General features: G+C 45.3%; 1 protein-coding gene and 1 long non-coding RNA gene across 4 annotated transcripts in view; both read right to left on the reverse strand.

The window, feature by feature from the left end:
• The window catches only part of LMTK2 (lemur tyrosine kinase 2), a 111128-nt gene that overhangs the window by 13820 nt on the left and 80086 nt on the right, over positions 1-17222 (reverse strand). For all 3 annotated transcript variants that reach the window (XM_021935663.2, XM_003895719.4, XM_021935664.2), the window contains 4 exons: positions 11923-12007; positions 9463-9584; positions 5246-5395; positions 1552-4510 (listed from right to left, as the gene is read on the reverse strand). In XM_021935663.2, coding sequence (XP_021791355.2) covers positions 1552-4510; positions 5246-5395; positions 9463-9584; positions 11923-12007 — 3316 coding nt within the window. The remainder of the gene's footprint in view (positions 1-1551; positions 4511-5245; positions 5396-9462; positions 9585-11922; positions 12008-17222) is intronic.
• On the reverse strand, positions 6118-7676 carry LOC108584951. The gene is made up of 2 exons (XR_001900621.3): positions 7032-7676; positions 6118-7001 (listed from the first exon to the last, which is right to left on the reverse strand). It is a non-coding gene; the product is annotated as an uncharacterized LOC108584951 (long non-coding RNA).

The raw sequence follows: 17222 nt of genomic DNA on the forward strand, positions 1-17222 counted from the left end.
GCTCACTGCAACCTCTGCCTCCCAGGTTCAAGCAATTCTCATGCCTCAGCCTCCCAAGCAGCTGGGACTGCAGTCTTGCCTACCGTGACTGGCTAATTTTTGTTATTTTTAATAGAGATGGGGTTTCACCACGTCGCCCAGGCTGGTCTTGAATTCCCGATGTCAGGTGATCCACCCACCCTGGTCTCCCAAAGTGCTGGCATTACAGGCATGAGCCACTGCACCCAGCCTTACTTTTCATTTTTTAAACATCCACCTCTCCACAGTATATGCTATAGCTCAAATGCGGGTGATTTAATGATTTTTAAAGAAACATCATAAAAACCAAAGTGAACAGAACACAGAGGAACAAGGCATAAAGTGACATTCAACAGACACAGCTCCTGGGGGAGGAGGTGGAACAGTGCCCAGATCTGCCATAGCCATGGACCCATGAGGGATGGTGCCATGCAGGGGCTGAGACCAAGGTCTGGGTTCCCAGAACGGGGCGAAAGGGAAGGCAAGCAATGTGAAGGAGACGGCGAGGACTCCTGCGCCTTCTAGAAGGTGAGGGGACCCCATTCTCATGTCCCACCACTGAGCTCTCCCAACAATCCAGCTGATTCAAGCAGCAAATTCAAGCGCTACAAAGAATAGTATGAAAAGGACTTTTTTTTTTTTTTAAAGCATACTTGAATTATAAGCTGTTACATTTTTAAAGGAGCCTAAATCCATGCCCACTCAGCAGTGCACACTAAGCCGCCTGCTCCAAAGCAGGGAAAGAGGACAGGTCAGGGGACAGAGCAGAAGGACCACAGACACTCCTACTGCGTGTCCCACCCTCCAGGCACCCACCGCAGGGCTTCTGGTCGGCCCCTCTCCTGAGCTGTCTCCAGGGTTGCACGCCAGCCACGGTTCCAGGCTTGCACCCAAGTGGTAGGTCCTACTGCCAATTGTCAGGCTCTAAAAATTGGAGGCTGAGTGCAGTGGCTCGTGCCTGTAATCCCAAAACTTTGGGAGGCTGAGGAGGGAGGATGGCTTGAGCCCAGGAGTTTGAGAGCAGCCTGGGCAACATAGTGAGACCGTGTGTCTACACAAATTAAACAACAATAACAAAACCTTAGCCAGCCATGGTGGCATGCACCTGTGGGCCCAGCTATTATGGAGGCTGAGGTGGGAGGATCGCTTGAGCCCAGGAGTTCAAGGCTGCAGTGAGCTGCAATCGCACCACTGCATTCCAGCCTGGACCACAGAGCAAGGCTGTCTCAAAAGAAAAATAAAAAGCAAAACAATAAAAATTTGGTGTGTAAAGGGTGACTAATTTCAGGAAGACTCCAGTAGAAGACCCAAGAAGAATATTTGCTCTTTCCCTTAATTTAATACGAATTCCCTGCACAAATGACATTTCTGCATATTCTTAGAACTGTAACCAACCCCAAATGACTTTTTATGAGTAATCGCAATCTGCTGCCTCAACATGGCAACTAGAAAACAGACCACACTCAATTTCCTAGCACATTTTGGAATCCTTATATGGATATATAGAGAAAATGATTTAGAGGGAACAGATACCTGGTCAAACAGGTAGACTGTGACATCATTGAAAAACGTGACTGCCTTCTTTTCCTTCTTCCAGTCCTCAGGCAGCGGGTCAGGGGCTCCGGCCGCCGTGGGCTTCAACAGACTCCGCAGGTGCCTCCCATCCTCGTTGCTGAGGATGACGGGCACGGGGTGCTCGGTCTCGTCCTCCGACTCAGAGCTGAGGCTGTGCAGGTTGAAGGCCCGCAGGTCCTCGTCCGAGTCGTCGCTGTTTTCGTCCTCCTCGTCCGCATCCATCCCGTCCTCCGAGAGGTCGAGCATCCCCGACACCCCAAGTTTCCCCAGGTACTTTCCTTCGATGTCCGGCTCCTTCAACTTGGGGCCCTCGGAGTGGCTGGACAGGGACTTGTCCACCGCAGAACTGGTATAGGCAAGGAGTTCGTTCGTGTTGGTCCCCGTGGAAGCAAGGGTGCAGGGGCGATCTTCCTGTGTCTCGAAGTCATCGCCACTGCTAAGTTCTGAGTTCAGCACACTCCAGGGACTGCTGGCCTCGTCTTCCGTGGGATGGACCTGCTGGGGAACATCAGTCTGTGCTGGCTCCGGTGTGGCTCTTAATTCCAGATCACCGGAGTTGTGCAAAGCAGACAGACAACTTTCATCTGGCTGGCTCTTTCTGGCTTCCAGGCAGCTATCCTGGGCACCAGGACTTGGCTCTGGGAGGACAGGCTCGGGCAGAGGCTGCTCCTGTACCAACACCAAGGCGGATGGGGAGGTTCCCGGGATCTCCTCAGACCTTTTCTCGGGCTCAGAGTCATTGTCTGAGAAGTATGCAGAGTCTCGGTATGAACCCTGGGAGCCAGCTGTGAATGTCTGAGGGGTCACTTCTGTGCCTCTGTGACCATCGCCGGCATCTGAGATAACAATGACCGGGTTGGAAGGCAGACCGCTGTGGCCACCATCGCCCACGGTGGCTGGTTCTGAGTCTGAGGTGCCCTCGGGGGCGGGATGCAAGGTCCACTCGGGAGACTCCAAGTTCTCTGTTTCGTAGCCGCTGTCTGCCGGCTTATCAGGCGGCATGAGTTTCTGAGGAGAGTGAGATCCTAAAGAGTCCAGCAGCGCTTCGTGGACGTCCACTGACTCCAGGGAGTCCGGGGTTTCCAGGGACGGCTCCGAGGCTGGGAAGGGCGCTGACAAGCTGTCTTCCAGGAGGCTGTCCTGACTGGTTGAGTCCGAGGAGAGGGCGGACACCAAGCCTGCTTCTTTCGCTGTGTCTTTAGAATTGAGCTGATTTAAAGTCTCCACAGCCTTCAAGTTTTTCTCTAGCTGGCGATGACTGGGATGGTCTTCCAAAAACGGTTCATTGTGTAATTCCTGTCCCAGTTCCGGGAGACTACTCCCCACACTCACCCTGCTGGCAAGGATGTCATCAGCAGGAACAGAGTCACTTTCGGTGAGTCGCAGGGTCTCCTCACCCTGGCCAGGAGAGTCCTGGGACCTGCCATCCATGTTGTGGGTTTTGGCATCGGTCGAGAGAATTTCAACCGGGATAGTCACAGCGTCTGGACTGAGGTCCTGGCAGAGACAGTCCTCCGGGACAATAACATCTAAACACGTGGGCTGGGTTTCTCCCTGCGTCGGGAGTGAGTCTGGGGATACCCGATGGGGCGTTTCTTCTGTTTCGAGGGAGGTAGGAGGTACCTGCACTTCCGGGGAAGACTGCAATGAGGTGCTCAAAGTGTCACCTGTGAACATGACATCTGTGTCGTCACCCTTCGTGCTTATGCTTTCCTGCAACAAAGACAAGCCTGGCTTATTTTCCACAAACTGAAGCTCAGTATCTAAAGAGTTTCTATGTGACGTTTCTAACATAGCTTCGGTAAAACCAGCATTCTTAAGTTCTGTCTGAAGATCATTTATGTGTTCTTTGCTGGACAATGAGCCTTTTAGTAAGTTTTTCTCTTGAAGAAATAAAAAGTTTTCTGACAATTCTTGAACATTCAATGGATCAAAATTATCTTGGTGTATAAGATTATCTGATAGGCAGAGAGGCTCACTGTCAAAAAGTTTACGGGGCTTTTCTTTCTCAAAGTGGCCCATTATGACTGACTCTTTGGGGTTATCCAAACTGGAACTTAAAGTGGCAGGTTTAAAGTCGGCTTGAACTCCGTTTAGTTCCATTAAGTCGAATATTTTCTGGTGACTCGGCAAATCGTCCGATTTGTCCAGATCATTAAATATATTGTTGAAAGGGCTCTCGGGGCCACTGGTCACGTGTAAGTCCCCCGGTAAGCTAGAGTCTTTGGGGTCTGTACTGCTTTGGAAGAAGTCCTCATCTGTACTGGACTCCTCAAGTTCAACGTTCCTGAGCGCCGTGAGCTGGGGTGGTTCAGGGCCAGTCCTTTCTGGATTATCCATGTCAGTTGTGAGCAGCGCTGGCGGGTAATCAAGCTCCAAGTTACTGCCACTTTTTTCTTCTAACTGGATATAATAGTCACTGCCAACAGAAAGGTTGTGGGCATCAAAAACAGGAACCACTCCAGGGGCCCTCAGGGGGACATCCTGGCCGCTGTCATCTTGCTTTCCGGGCCCGGGATCTGAAAGTGAACTCTCAAAAACTTCAACTGGATAGAAGATGCTCGTGTAGGACAAGGCTTCGTCCAGGTGGCCCCGGCTGCGCTCATCAAAGTGGTCGTGCTTAGCGGCCTCCCAGACATACTCAAAGCTCAGGCCCTGGCTTGTTTCGGTCACAGTGAGGACTTCCTCCATTTCACGACCCAGCCGGTCCCTGGCAAAGTGGTCGAGAATTGGGAATGCAGCATTGTTGGAGGAGTCTCTGCTATTTGTGTTCGGCTTCAGAGCATTCCACTGCTGTTCAAAGTCGACCTCTGAGTCCCGCTGGCTCTGCAGCCGCAGGTAAGTCAGCAGCCTGTGCACATCTTCTGCCGCGGGTCTCTTTTCTGGTGACAGCCAACAGAACTGTAAGACTTCATACCTGAGCAGCACATGACAAGCAATCAGTGGAACCATCACGAATCTTTTTGTTTTGTTTTCGAGACGGAGTCTTGCTCTGTCACCCAGGCTGGAGTGCAGTGGCATGATCTCGGCTCACTGCAACCTCCACCTCCTGGGTTCAGGCAATTCTCCTGCCTCTGCCTCCCAAGTAGCTGGGGTTACAGGCGCCTGCTACCGCGACTGGCTAATTTTTGTATTTTTGGTTCAGACGGGGTTTCACCATGTTGGCCAGGCTGGTCTTGAACTCCTGACCTCATGATCTGCCTGCCTTGGCCTCCCAAAGTGCTGGGATTACAGGCATGAGCCACTGTGCCTGGCCGAATCAGTTAAAAATATCAAAAGAGGCCAGGCACCCTGGCTCACGCTTGTAATCCTGGGGCTATGGGAGGCTGAGGCAGGAGGATCACTTGAGCCAGGAGTTCGAGAACAGCCTGGACAACATAGTGAGACCTCATCTCTACTTTTTTTTCTTTTTTTAATACAAATAAATAAATAAACAATATGAAAAGACTTTACAAGGACCCTAAAGCCAAGTCAACACCCTAAACATTTCTACACCTTTGTCACTGCCAACCACATTAAGTAGTTCAGCTCATGGTGAGGTCATCGTGAAAGAGGAAATGAAGAAATACAATATTTGGCCCACAAATTTTGTGTTTTGGGGACACTTCACAGTGAAGATGAAACAGAACAGGTGGAATGGGAGGCTACCAACCATCTATCAGAGTAGGGCTGCTCCAGCTGGGGCTTCGGGAGCTTTGTCTCTCTCTCTCTAATGACTTGGTTGAGGACGTCTAAGTTGGAAAGGTTTGAATACGGCTGTGCAGCATTGTCAAAAAGCTCCCAAAGTGTCACACCCAGGGACCTGTTGGAAAAAGAAAACGGTTGTTTCTCTCTCCTTTTAGATGTTAAATTCTTAACACTCACATTTGTTATATAGCCAGTAATTTTAAGGACAAGGTGTGTATTGAAAAGATTAGTAATACAATCGTTCTTTTGTTTGTTTTGTTTTGTTTTTTTGAGACAGAGTCTCACTCTGTCACCCAGGCTGGAGTGCAATGGTGCGGTCTCCACTCACTGCAACCCCTGACTCCCGGGTTCAAGCGATTCTCCTGCCTCAGTCTCCCAAGTAACTGGGATTACAGGCACCAGCCATCATGCCCTGCTAATTTTTGTAATTTTAGTAGAGACAGGGTTTCACCATGTTGGCCAGGCTGCTCTCAAACTCCTGACCTCAGGTGATCCACCCTCCTTGGCCTCCCAAAGTGCTGAGATTACAGGCGTGAGCCACCACAACCAGCCAAGATCGTTCTTTAATCTCAAACCAATAATCAGTACAATAGTGCAAAAAAAAAAAAAAAAGTATTTCTGTTAAAATGAGGAAGTCCATGCCTCCTATTTGCTACTGAATACTACCCTAGACGTTTTGGCCAACGAAAAATGTACAAAACAGAGATAATAGGTGTAATTATGTGGATGAGATGACTATCAACTTTTAAGTACTCAACAAATTATTGGAAAGACCATCAGCATGTTCTAAAAATTTGGCAGAATGGCTGGAAACAAGATAAATACCCTGAATTCTGATTTTTTTTTTGGTAGAAAAATACACCTATTAACAACAGTAGTAAACACCAGAAAGCATCTAAAAGGAATCTTTACACGGGCAAGACAATGTCTGAGACCCACAAGTTTGGTTTGAGTTACTCCTCAGTATTGTGGGTTTTGCTGCCATTCTGAAGGGATCCCCCAACACGCTGGCAGCTGTCTGTGTGCCAGGAGAGGCCCTGAGGGCTGACTCACCACAGCTCTTCTCAGTCCCAGCCCAACCCTCTCTCACACCCCGGTGCTCTGTCCCCATGGAAACAGCCTCTGCTGGCTTCCTGGGTCAGATGAGCTGCCTCTCGTTTCTTCCACGAAGTCTCTGCATCGCCTCCCCACCATGCACTGCCTCCATCCTGCACTTGTGTCTCCTATTTACTGCCATGTTCCCGAACCTGACTCTCATCTGTGTCCTCTGGGAAGCCATGAACACACACACTGGTAGGTCAGGTCCACCCCTAAGGATGCTGAGTGGGTAGATCCAGGAGTGGCCTAGAAAACTCTCTTTTTAAAAAGCTCCCCAGTGATTGTGATGTCCAGCCAACCCTGCATGACACACCCCAAACAACGAGGAAACAACTACATTTTGACAAAAATCACTAAAGGAGAGCACCAGAGCACGTCCAAGGAGTAACACGGACTCAGGAGACTCAGGACGACCACAGCGGTGGAAGGAAACGCCTGGCCTCCGCCACCCCATCCCTGGAAGGGGCAGCCAGGAACCAGGAGCAATTTTCTCTTCCAGGTAAGGGCAAGTAAGAGGACCTCACTGTGCACACCTACATCCTCACACTGCTCACTGTGCACACCTACATCCTCACACTGCTCACTGTGCACACCTACATCCTCACACTGCTCACTGTGCACACCTACATCCTCACACTGCTCACTGTGCACACCTACGGTCCTCACAGGCAGTAAGCCCAGCTGAAGAATTCAATAAATGAAATAAAAAGAAATACAGAACTTCAACAACAGACTCAAGCAGAAGAACCTCTCCACTTGAAGAAAGGTTGTTTGAAATTACTCAGAGGGAAAAAGAGAGAAGAATGAAAAGGAGTGAAGAAAGGCTTCAGGGCGTATGGGAGACTACAGAGCAAACAAATACACACATTATGGGAGTTACAGGAATAAAAGAGCTAGGAGAAGGCAGAGAAAGGCTCTATAAGGAAAGAACAGCTAAAAACGTCCCAAGTCTTGGGAGAGATATAGACATCCAGATCCAGGAAAATTAAAGGCCCTCAAAATACAATCAACCCCAAAAGGTCATTTCAGAGGCACATTATGGTCAAACTGTCAAAAGTCAAAAACAAAGATAAAGATAAAATTCTAAAAACAGCCAGAGAAAAGCATTAAGTCACATAGGAGGAAAGGAGAGAATGGGATGGTACATTCAAAGTACTGAAATTGGCAGCTAAGAACACTATGCCCCGCAAAGATATGCTTCAGAAATGAAGGAGGGCTGGGCGCGATGGCTCATGCCTATAATCCCAGCACTTTGGGAGACTAAGACGTGAGGATCGCTTGAGGCCAGGAGTTCAAGACCGGCCTGGGCAACACAACATGACCTCATCTCTACTAAAAGTAAATACATATAATAACAACTTTTTAAAATAAAGAATGGAGAAATAAAGTCTTTCCCAGACAAGCAGAAACTGAGGGAATTCATCACTATGAGACCAGCCTTAAGAGAAATGGTCCAGGAGTCCTGTATCTGGAAGCTGAAGGAGGATAACCATCATCATGAAAAAACACAAAAGTATCAAACTCACAATACACAAGGTAGAGCAGATACACAAGGGAGAAAGAAAAAGGAAGAAAACCTCCTCACTCATGTGGAAGTTAAAAAGGTTGATCTCACAGAAGTAGAGCGTAGAAGAGTGGTTACTTGAGGCTGGGAAGGGGAGGGAGGGGAGGAATAGTGAGAGGCTGGCTAACAAACACAAAATTTCAGCTGGACAGAAGGAGTAAGATCTAGTGTTCTGCAGCACTGAAAGGTGACTATAATTAACAACAAATTTTTGTATATTTTCTTTTTTTTTATTTTTATTTTTTGAGACGGAGTCTCGCTCTGTCGCCCAGGCTGGAGTGCAGTGGCCAGATCTCAGCCCACTGCAAACTCTGCCTCCCAGGTTTATGCCATTCTACTGCCTCAGTCTCCCGAGTAGCTCGGACTACAGGCACCCGCCACCTCGCCCGGCTAGATTTTTGTATTTTTTTAGTAGAGACAGGGTTTCACCGTGTTAGCCAGGATGATCTCGATCTCCTGACCTCGTGATCCACCCACCTCGGCCTCTCAAAGTGCTGGGATTACAGGCTTGAGCCACCGCGCCTGGCCAAATTTTTGAATATTTTCAAACAACTAGAAGAGCAGCTTTTGAATGTTCCCCAAAACAAAAAAAAAATGACACGCTTGAGGTGAAGGGGATACTAGTTACCCTGATTTGATCATCACGCACTGTATATAGGTATCAAAATATTACACTAGGCCAGGTGCGGTGGCTCACACCTGTAATCCCAATACTTTGGGAGGCCGAGGCAGGCGGATCACCTGAGGTCAGGAGTTCGAGACCAGCCTGGCCAGCATGGCGAAACCCCATCTTTACTAAAAATACAAAAATTAGCCAGGTGTGGTACATATCGGTAATCCCAAATACTCGGGAGGCTGAGGCACAAGAATTACTTGAACCAGGGAGGCGGACATTGCAGTGAGCCATGAGCCGAGACTGCACCACTGATATATATACCCCATAAATATGTCCAATTACACTCGTCAATGAAAAAAATAATAAAAGCAAAAAACATTGTTTTAAAGAAATCCAAAAGAAGGAAAGAAGAGGAAAAAAAACCCCAAAACTCAAAAAGCAGGACAACAGCACATACAACATAGCTATAAATTAAGAAGGCTGTGACAGAAATTGCTAGTCAAAGTTTTAGGTGCATCTTCTTAGCTTCCATTAAACAGACTCCTATAAATCATAGTATAAACATGACAGTTCGCACCCCTTTCAGTTTTTTCTTTCACTTCAATAAATACGTATTAAATATCTATTATATATCAGGTCCTGTGGGAGGCACAGAACATGAAACGACTTGGTTCCTGCTTTTATAAAGGAAAATGGGTAGCAGAGGCAGTATTCAAAACGTTAACTACATCACTACAATTGTGATAATTGCTATTATGTTTCTTAAACTGTCATTTTCACACCATCAGGCACTCTTTTGTTCCTGCATCTTATACAACTACTTTCCTTTAAGAAAGTACTCAAAGAGGAAGAAGTTAGGACTTTGCTAAAGAAATGCCTAATAAAACGGTAAGCCAATACATACCAGATATTACTATACTTAGTCTGATCTGCAGTGAGCAGTCTGTCTTGAAAGCTGGTTACTAATTCTGGAGCAGTCCATCGTAGAGGGAAAACTTTTTTATCATCTGTTTCAATATAATCCTCCTGTTTTGTTAGAAAGCACACAGAATTTTGAATAGAATTATACTTTTGGTGAGTTCAAGAATTTAAATCCATGGTATTCTCAGAAAACATATACCCAGTCCAAAAAAACCAGGTCAGAAAAAAAAGCAGGCATGAAGAGCGACTTTCTGGGCAGAAAGTGGGTAAGGAGTTTCTCTGAAGCCTCCTGGGCTTCATGGGCTCATCTGCAAGCCATGAACACTTGCTAAGTCATCTTTCCTGGAAAAGGAAAGTACGCTGTGTCTGATGCATATAACATAGACTTTGAGCAAAACATTAAAACAATATATACTGGGCCTTATGTGCTGAATAGTGAAGCCAGTTAGTAAGACTGCAGCCTTTAGACTCTGACAGGGATCTGAAGTCCTCATTCTACCATTTAACAGCTATGTGATTCTAGGCAAGCAACAACTTTGTGAAGTTTTTTCCGGATCAGTGAAATGAGGAAAACCCACTCTTTGTGGTGAGGATTAAATGAGATGATGTAGGCCGGGCGCGGTGGCTCATGCCTGTAATCCCAGCACTTTGGAAGGCGGAGGCAGGTGGATCACAAGGTCAGGAGTTCGAGACCAGCCTGGCCAACAGGGTGAAATCCCATCTCTACTAAAAATACAAAAATCAGCCGGGCATGGTGGAGGGAGCCTGTAGTCCCAACTACTCGGAAGGCTAAGGCAGGAGAATCGCTTGAACCCAGGAGGTGGAGGTTTCAGTGAGCCGAGATCACGCCACTGCACTCCAGCCTGGGTGACAGAGCGAGACTCCATCTCAGAAAAAGAAAAAAGAGATGATGCAGGATGCAGGCAGGTGCTGCTAAGTGCCTGGCATCTAACAAGTGCTCGAGACACTAGAGCTACTATGTAGACAAATAACCAACTTCTATTTGCATAATATTCTTTGAAAATATTACCCATTTGGTCCTCACAAGAACTCTGAAAAATAGAACAGATCTTATCCGTATGTTGCTGCTTAGAAAGTGGCGGTCAAGGCTGGGTGGGGTGACTCACACCTGTAATCCTAGTACGCTGGGAGGCTGAGACAGGCAAATTGCTTGAGCCCAGGAGTTTGAGAACATCCTGGGCAATATAGCAAGACTCCATTAAAAAAAAAAAAGAAAAGAAAAGAAAATGGAGGTCAAGTGGCTTCTCTGAGGTCTCCTGACAGCCCAGAGCTGGGACAGTCCCATTCTCTGCCCCACAGCGCTCTACCTCATTCACTGGGGCTACACAAACACACACAAATGGAAACTTCATTGACTTCTTCACTTTTTTCCTTTAGGATATATTTGTGACAGAGTTAAAAAAAAAAACCTAAATTCCCAGGTTACTGAACGTGAGCTGAAATTTTACTGACCATGTAATGGAGAAACATTTATATGATATGTATATTTTATCATTAACAGGTAATAATTACTGTTGCTCATGTGTTCACTCCAAAATTTATTATGCACCATCAGACTACGTCATTTATAAATATTTTTAGGTTGGGCGCGGTGGCTCACTCCTGTAATCCCAGCACTTTGAGAGGCCGAGGCAGGCAGATCACAAGGTCAGGAGATCAAGACCATCCCGGCTAACATGGTGACACCCCATCTTGGCCGGGCGCGGTAGCTCATGCCTGTAATCCCAGCACTTTGAGAGGCCGAGATGGGCGGATCACGAGGTCAGGAGATTGAGACCATCCTGGTCAACATGGTGAAACCCCATCTCTACTAAAAATACAAAAAAAATTAGTGGGGCGTAGTGGCGGGCGCCTGTAGTCCCAGCTACTTGGGAGGCTGAGGCAGGAGAATGGCGTGAACCCGGGAGGCAGAGCTTGCAGTGAGCTGAGATCACGCCACTGCACTCCAGCCCGGGTGACTGAGCAAGACTCTGTCTCAAAAAAAAAAAAAAAAAGAAACCCCGTCTCTACTAAAAACACAAAAAATTAGCCGGGCTTGGTGGCGTGCGCCTGTGATCCCAGCTGCTCGGGAGGCTGAGGCAGGAGAATGGTGTGAACCCAGGAGGCAGAGCTTGCAGTGAGCCGAGATCACACCACTGCACTCCAGTCTGGGCGACAGAGCGAGACTCCGTCTCAAAAAAAACAAAAAAAAAAATTTTTAAACAAACTTTTGGAAAGCTGTAGCAAAACCTTGGACATAAAGCCGCAGACTTACACAAGCCACACACCAGAAGCCCAGACCACCATTAAAATGACTGCTACAAATCCCTCTCCAGAAAGCCTCAGACTAAGATTCTTATAAATAACAGTGGGGCATTTGGTGACATTACAACTTCACAATACAAATTAAATCAGACTGAAAACAGTTAAACCTTTGGCTTACCTTGTACCTGCTGAATCCTATTCCGTAATCTCCCACTTTCACATTTAAGTCGGAGGTGAGAAAACAATTCCGCAGGGCTAAATCACTGAAAACAGAGGGAAGTGAACACGGCAAGAAGAATCAACAACCGGGATCGTGCTGTATGGAAATGCCACAGAAACGGGCTTTCTCTTGGGATCCGAGTAAGTATATTGAGCTCTCTGCTTAATAATTAATGTCTTAAAATTCTTTTTCATAGAAGTATTATATATGTCATCAATCACTTAATAAAGATGATCACAATTTTTGGCAAGTAATTAGCTCAGGTTAAATACTGACCATATCTGTACCATGTTCTGCATTAAACCCAGATTTACGGCTTGTTTCCTTGTATTTTCTTTTTTTCTTCTCATTCAGTTTAGAAGTTTATTTTGCCAAGGCTGAGGACCATGCCTGTGACACAGCCTCAGGAGGTCCTGAGGACATGGGTCCAAGGTGGTCAGGCTACAGCTCAGTTTTATACATTTTAGGAAGACATAACACATCACTCAATACATGTAAGATATACAGTGGTTCAGTCAGGAAAGGCAGAACAATTCAAAAACTCGAAGTGGAGGCTTCCAGCTCATAGGTATGTTAGAGTAGGTAGTTAGATATGGACAGGGCAGGAACGCACCCCCTCACACCCCCACCCCTACCCCCTATTGCCCCCAGGACTGTCAGGCGACCATAAGGTGATGGTCAGGTGGTTGTTAAACTGTCTCTCTAAAATGGTAAGTGGTCACAGTCAGCACCAGGAAAAGACAGTCTCCTAATAGAAAACACTCGGAGCTGGTGTTACCCTCTTCTCAGTAAGATCTCAAACAGGCACACTAAGAAGCAAAGTGGCCTCTTATACAAGCTTCCACCGGGAATGCTCAAAGGGAAGGGAAAAACTGCTCAAGTGAACAGGTGCACAACTTCAGCAAACCCCAGAACCATGACAATGTATAAAACCCCAAGTCAGGGGACGAACAGGGCACCTGGATCTTGCAAGTCACCTGCTTGGCCCTTCCAAGTGTACTGCTTCCTTTCACTCCTGCTCTGAAACTTTTTAACAAATTCTCACTCCTGTTCTTAGACTTGCCTCAGTCTCTCCCTCTGCCTTAAACCAACTACAGCCCCTCAGCGAAACTCTTTCCTCCAAGGAGGCAACAATCAAGTTGTAGCAGACCCACATAGATTCACCACTGCTAAGAGGTGGACTCAGATTTTCCGATTGGCAACTTGTCAAAAGAGTTCACCTAAAGACCAGAAACCCAGTCGGGCAAGGTGGTTCATGCTTGTAATCCCAGCATCTTGGGAGGCTAAGGCAGGCAGATCACTTGAGGCCAGGAGTTCAAGACCAGCCTGGCCAACATGCCAAAATCCTGTCTCTACTGAAAATACAAAAAGCTGGAGTGAGGCTGGATCATGGTGGATCACACTTGTAATCCCAATACTCTGGGAGGCCGAGGCAGGTGGAACACTTGAGGTCATAAGTTCAAGACCAGCCTGGCCAACATAGTGAAATCCCATCTCTACTAAAAATACAAAAAATTAGCCAGGCATGGTAGTGCATGCCTGTAATCCCAGCTACTCAGGAGGCTGAGGCATGAGAATCGTGTGAACTCCAGAGGTGGAGGCTGCAATAAGCCGAGATCGCACGACTGCAATCCAGCCTGGGTGCTCAAAAAATAAAAAATAAAAATAAATAAAAAATAAATACCTGAAATCCCATATAAGGGAGTGTCTGGGTTAAGATAAGGGGTTGTAGAGACCATGGTTCGTATTATGCAGATGAAGACTCCAGACAGCAGGCTTCAGAAAGAATAGATTGTAAATATTTCTTATGAGACTTAAAATGATGAAAGACTCAGATCATTCTCTCCAGGATTGGAGAAAAGACTTAGAAAGGGAAAGGTATTTTCTACAGAACGTAGATTTTGCCTGTAAGAGACAGTTTTGCACGGCCATTTTTAAATATGTCAAAGGAATATATTTTGGGGCAAAATACTTCAATTTCTTCCAGGGCCTGCTATCTGTCATGTGATGCTTTACTTTAGTCAGGCTGGAATATAGTGTCTTGTTGCTACAAAAAGCCCTAAGATCTCTGTTTTAATGTTAATGCTGGTCAGCTGTGCCTGAATGCCAATGGGAGAATATAATGCGGCATGCCTGATCGCCCCCTCCCCATCATGTCCTGAACTGTGGGATACCCTTGGCCGAGATGACGAGTTCATTCAGACAATTAGGAAGCTTAAAGTTTTATTTTTAGCTTACACTTCCATATTTCAGCTGTTGTGAATAATGCTGGTATGAACATGGGGGTACAAATGATCTCTTTAAGACCCTGTTTTCAACCATTTTGGGGATACACCCAGAAGTGGCATCACTGCATCATATGGAAATTCCATTTTCAGTATTTATAAGGAGCCACCATACTGCTTCCCACTGTGACTGTACCATTTTACCTTCCCACCAACAGTGCACAAGGGTTCCAATTTCTTCCACGTCCTCGCCAAAACATATTACTGTTTGATGTTGATAGTAGCCATCCTAATGGATGTAAGGTGGCATTTCATTATGGTTTTGACTTGGATTTTCCTAATGATCAGTGATGCTGGGCATCTTTTGGTGTACCTATTGCCATTGTATATTTTCTTTGGAGAAATGTTCATCCATTTTCCAATCAAGCTGTTTGCTGTTGAGTTGTAGGAATTCTCCATATATGCTTTATAAAACCCTTTTCAGATATGTAATTTGCAAATACTTTCTCCATTCTGTGGTTGTCTTTTCACCCTATTAATAGTGTCTTTTGATTAACAAAGTTTAAAAATTTTCATGTAGTCTTCACTGTTGTTGTTGCTTGTGCCTCTGATGTCATACCCAATAAATAACTGCTGAATAAATCACTGTCATAAAGTATTTTCCTTATTTTCTTCTAAGACTTTTATACTTTTGGGTCTTACATTTATGTCTTTGATCCCCTTTGAGTTAATTTTTGTATATGGTGTTAGTTAAGGGTTCAACTTCATTTTTTTGCATGTGGATATCCCGTTTTCCCAGCAGCGTTTGTTGAAAAGACTATCCTTTCTCCATTGAACAGTCCTGATACTCTTGTTAAAAAATCATTTGACTGGCTGGGTGCAGGGGTTCACACCTGTAATCCCAGCACTTTGGGAGGCCAAGGTGGGCAGATCACGAGGTCAAGAGATCGAGACCATCCTGGTCAACATGGTGAAACTCTGTCTCTATTAAAAATACAAAACTTAGCTGGGCATGATGGTAGGTGCCTGTAATCCCAGCTACTGGGGAGGCTGAGGCAGGAGAATCTCTTAAACTTGGGAGGTGGAGGTTGCAGTGAGCTGAGATCGTGCCACAGCACTCCAGCCTGGCAACAGAGTGAGGCCCCATCTCAAAAAAAAAAAAAAGAAAAGAAAAAAAGAAAAGAAAAAAGAAAAAAATCATTTGACCATATATATGAGGTTTTGTTTCTGGGCTCTCTCTTCTATTTCATTGGTCTATATGTCTTCCTTATGCTAGTACAACACTGTTTTGATTACTGCAGCTTTGTAGTAAGTTTTAAAATCAGAAAAGGTGAGTCTTCTAGCTTTGTTCTTCTGTTTCAAGACTGTACTGTATTGACTATTTGAGGTCCCTTCAGATTCCATATGAATTTTAGGATATGCTTTTCTATGTCTGTAATCCCAGCTACCTGGGAGGCCTAGGAGGGAGGATGCCTTGAGTCCTTGAGATGGAGGCTACAATGGGCCATGACTGCGCCACTATTCCAGCCTGGATGACGGGGTGAGAGCCCATCTCTTTGGGGAGAGCTTTACTGGTCCACAAATCTAGCTGACATGTGAAAATGCATGTTCTTGTTATAGATAAAAAATGACTTAGGCTCAGTACAATAGAGTTCTCCAAACCCAAGTCTTGGTTTGCAAATAGAAATTGAAGAGGAATCAAGAAACAGAGACAAGGTAAGTTCTCCCTCAACTGAGCTGCTGGAAAAACAGCATCTCCAGATTTTCTTTCAGGCTTTGAGAATTTTTCTCCCATTCCACACTTCTATCTTGATACTGGTATCACCGTGGCGCAGAAGGGCTCCGCAGAAGGGCTTCCCAGCTCCTATTTCCTGAATCCTCCCCCTCCTCCCCTCCTCTTTCTGTCTCTCTCTCCCTCAGTCTGCCAGGTGCTGGCGGAGCCGGCCGGGCCTGGCCCAACCTGAAAGAGCGTTTCCTTGTATTTTCAGAGTGACTAAGAAAGAACTCTAAAATGCTATTAGCAAAATTGCCTGAATTTTTTTTTTCAGCTTGTATTACTTAATAGTCTAGTAAGAGTCTAAGTAAATATATAGTGAATTTATAACTTTATAATGAATTTATAATGAATTTATAACTTCAAGCACCCAAAAATAATCCACATTATTAAAAACGTTTATTTGTTCCCTTTTTAAAAGATACGCAAACGTTGTAGTCAGGCCCTTTCCAAATTACTTTCACGTCTTCCAAACTCTTACTTCTCCACAAGGGAGGGAAAGAGCGTATTTCAAGACTTACTTAGAACAATTATATAATTTATTTTAAGAAAAAGTTAATTTTCAAAAACATACAATTTGACAAGCAAAAACTACTTTTTCTAAAGGAACTTCCCATACTGACAACAGATTAAGTTTTCTGGCTTTTGGCTTTAACCCTTAGAGTCTTTATAATCACCAACTGGTATATGAATAAAAAAGCCATTAAATTAAAATAGAAAAGGAAGCCTAATTTATAGTTTTAAGCTGTAAACTGAAGATTTCAAAGCTGAATTTCCATAGTCCAAAATGTATGTCATTACAGAACGGCAAAAGACCAAAAACTTAAACTATTAAATTCATATTTTCAAAGATTTTTATTTCCAAAGTTCACACATCTGAAATATAGCGATAATGGAGATGATGATGGCAACGGCTAACACTGATATAATTCGGTAACAGCTTGGTACATAACACTGATTCAATAACATAATCATGGCTAATATTCACAAAGTCCTTACTTCACAAGAGGCATTTTACATTTTCTCTAAGTGTTTAATCTTCACAACAAACCTGTGAGGTGGGTACTATTATTTTCCTCATTAACAAATAACGGACACTGAAGCAGAGAATTGAAGTGACTTCGCCAGGGCCACAAAGCCAGCAAGGTAGTGTTCGGTAATATGTTTGCGCTTTCACCATCAGTAACTCTCAACGATGGTGCAGTGATACTCGCAACTGCTGTTCCAAGCATGCAGCTGGTCCTCAATGTGAATTCCAG

The sequence above is a fragment of the Papio anubis genome, chromosome 4, assembly GCF_008728515.1.
Source record: "Papio anubis isolate 15944 chromosome 4, Panubis1.0, whole genome shotgun sequence".
NCBI lineage: Eukaryota > Metazoa > Chordata > Mammalia > Primates > Cercopithecidae > Papio > Papio anubis.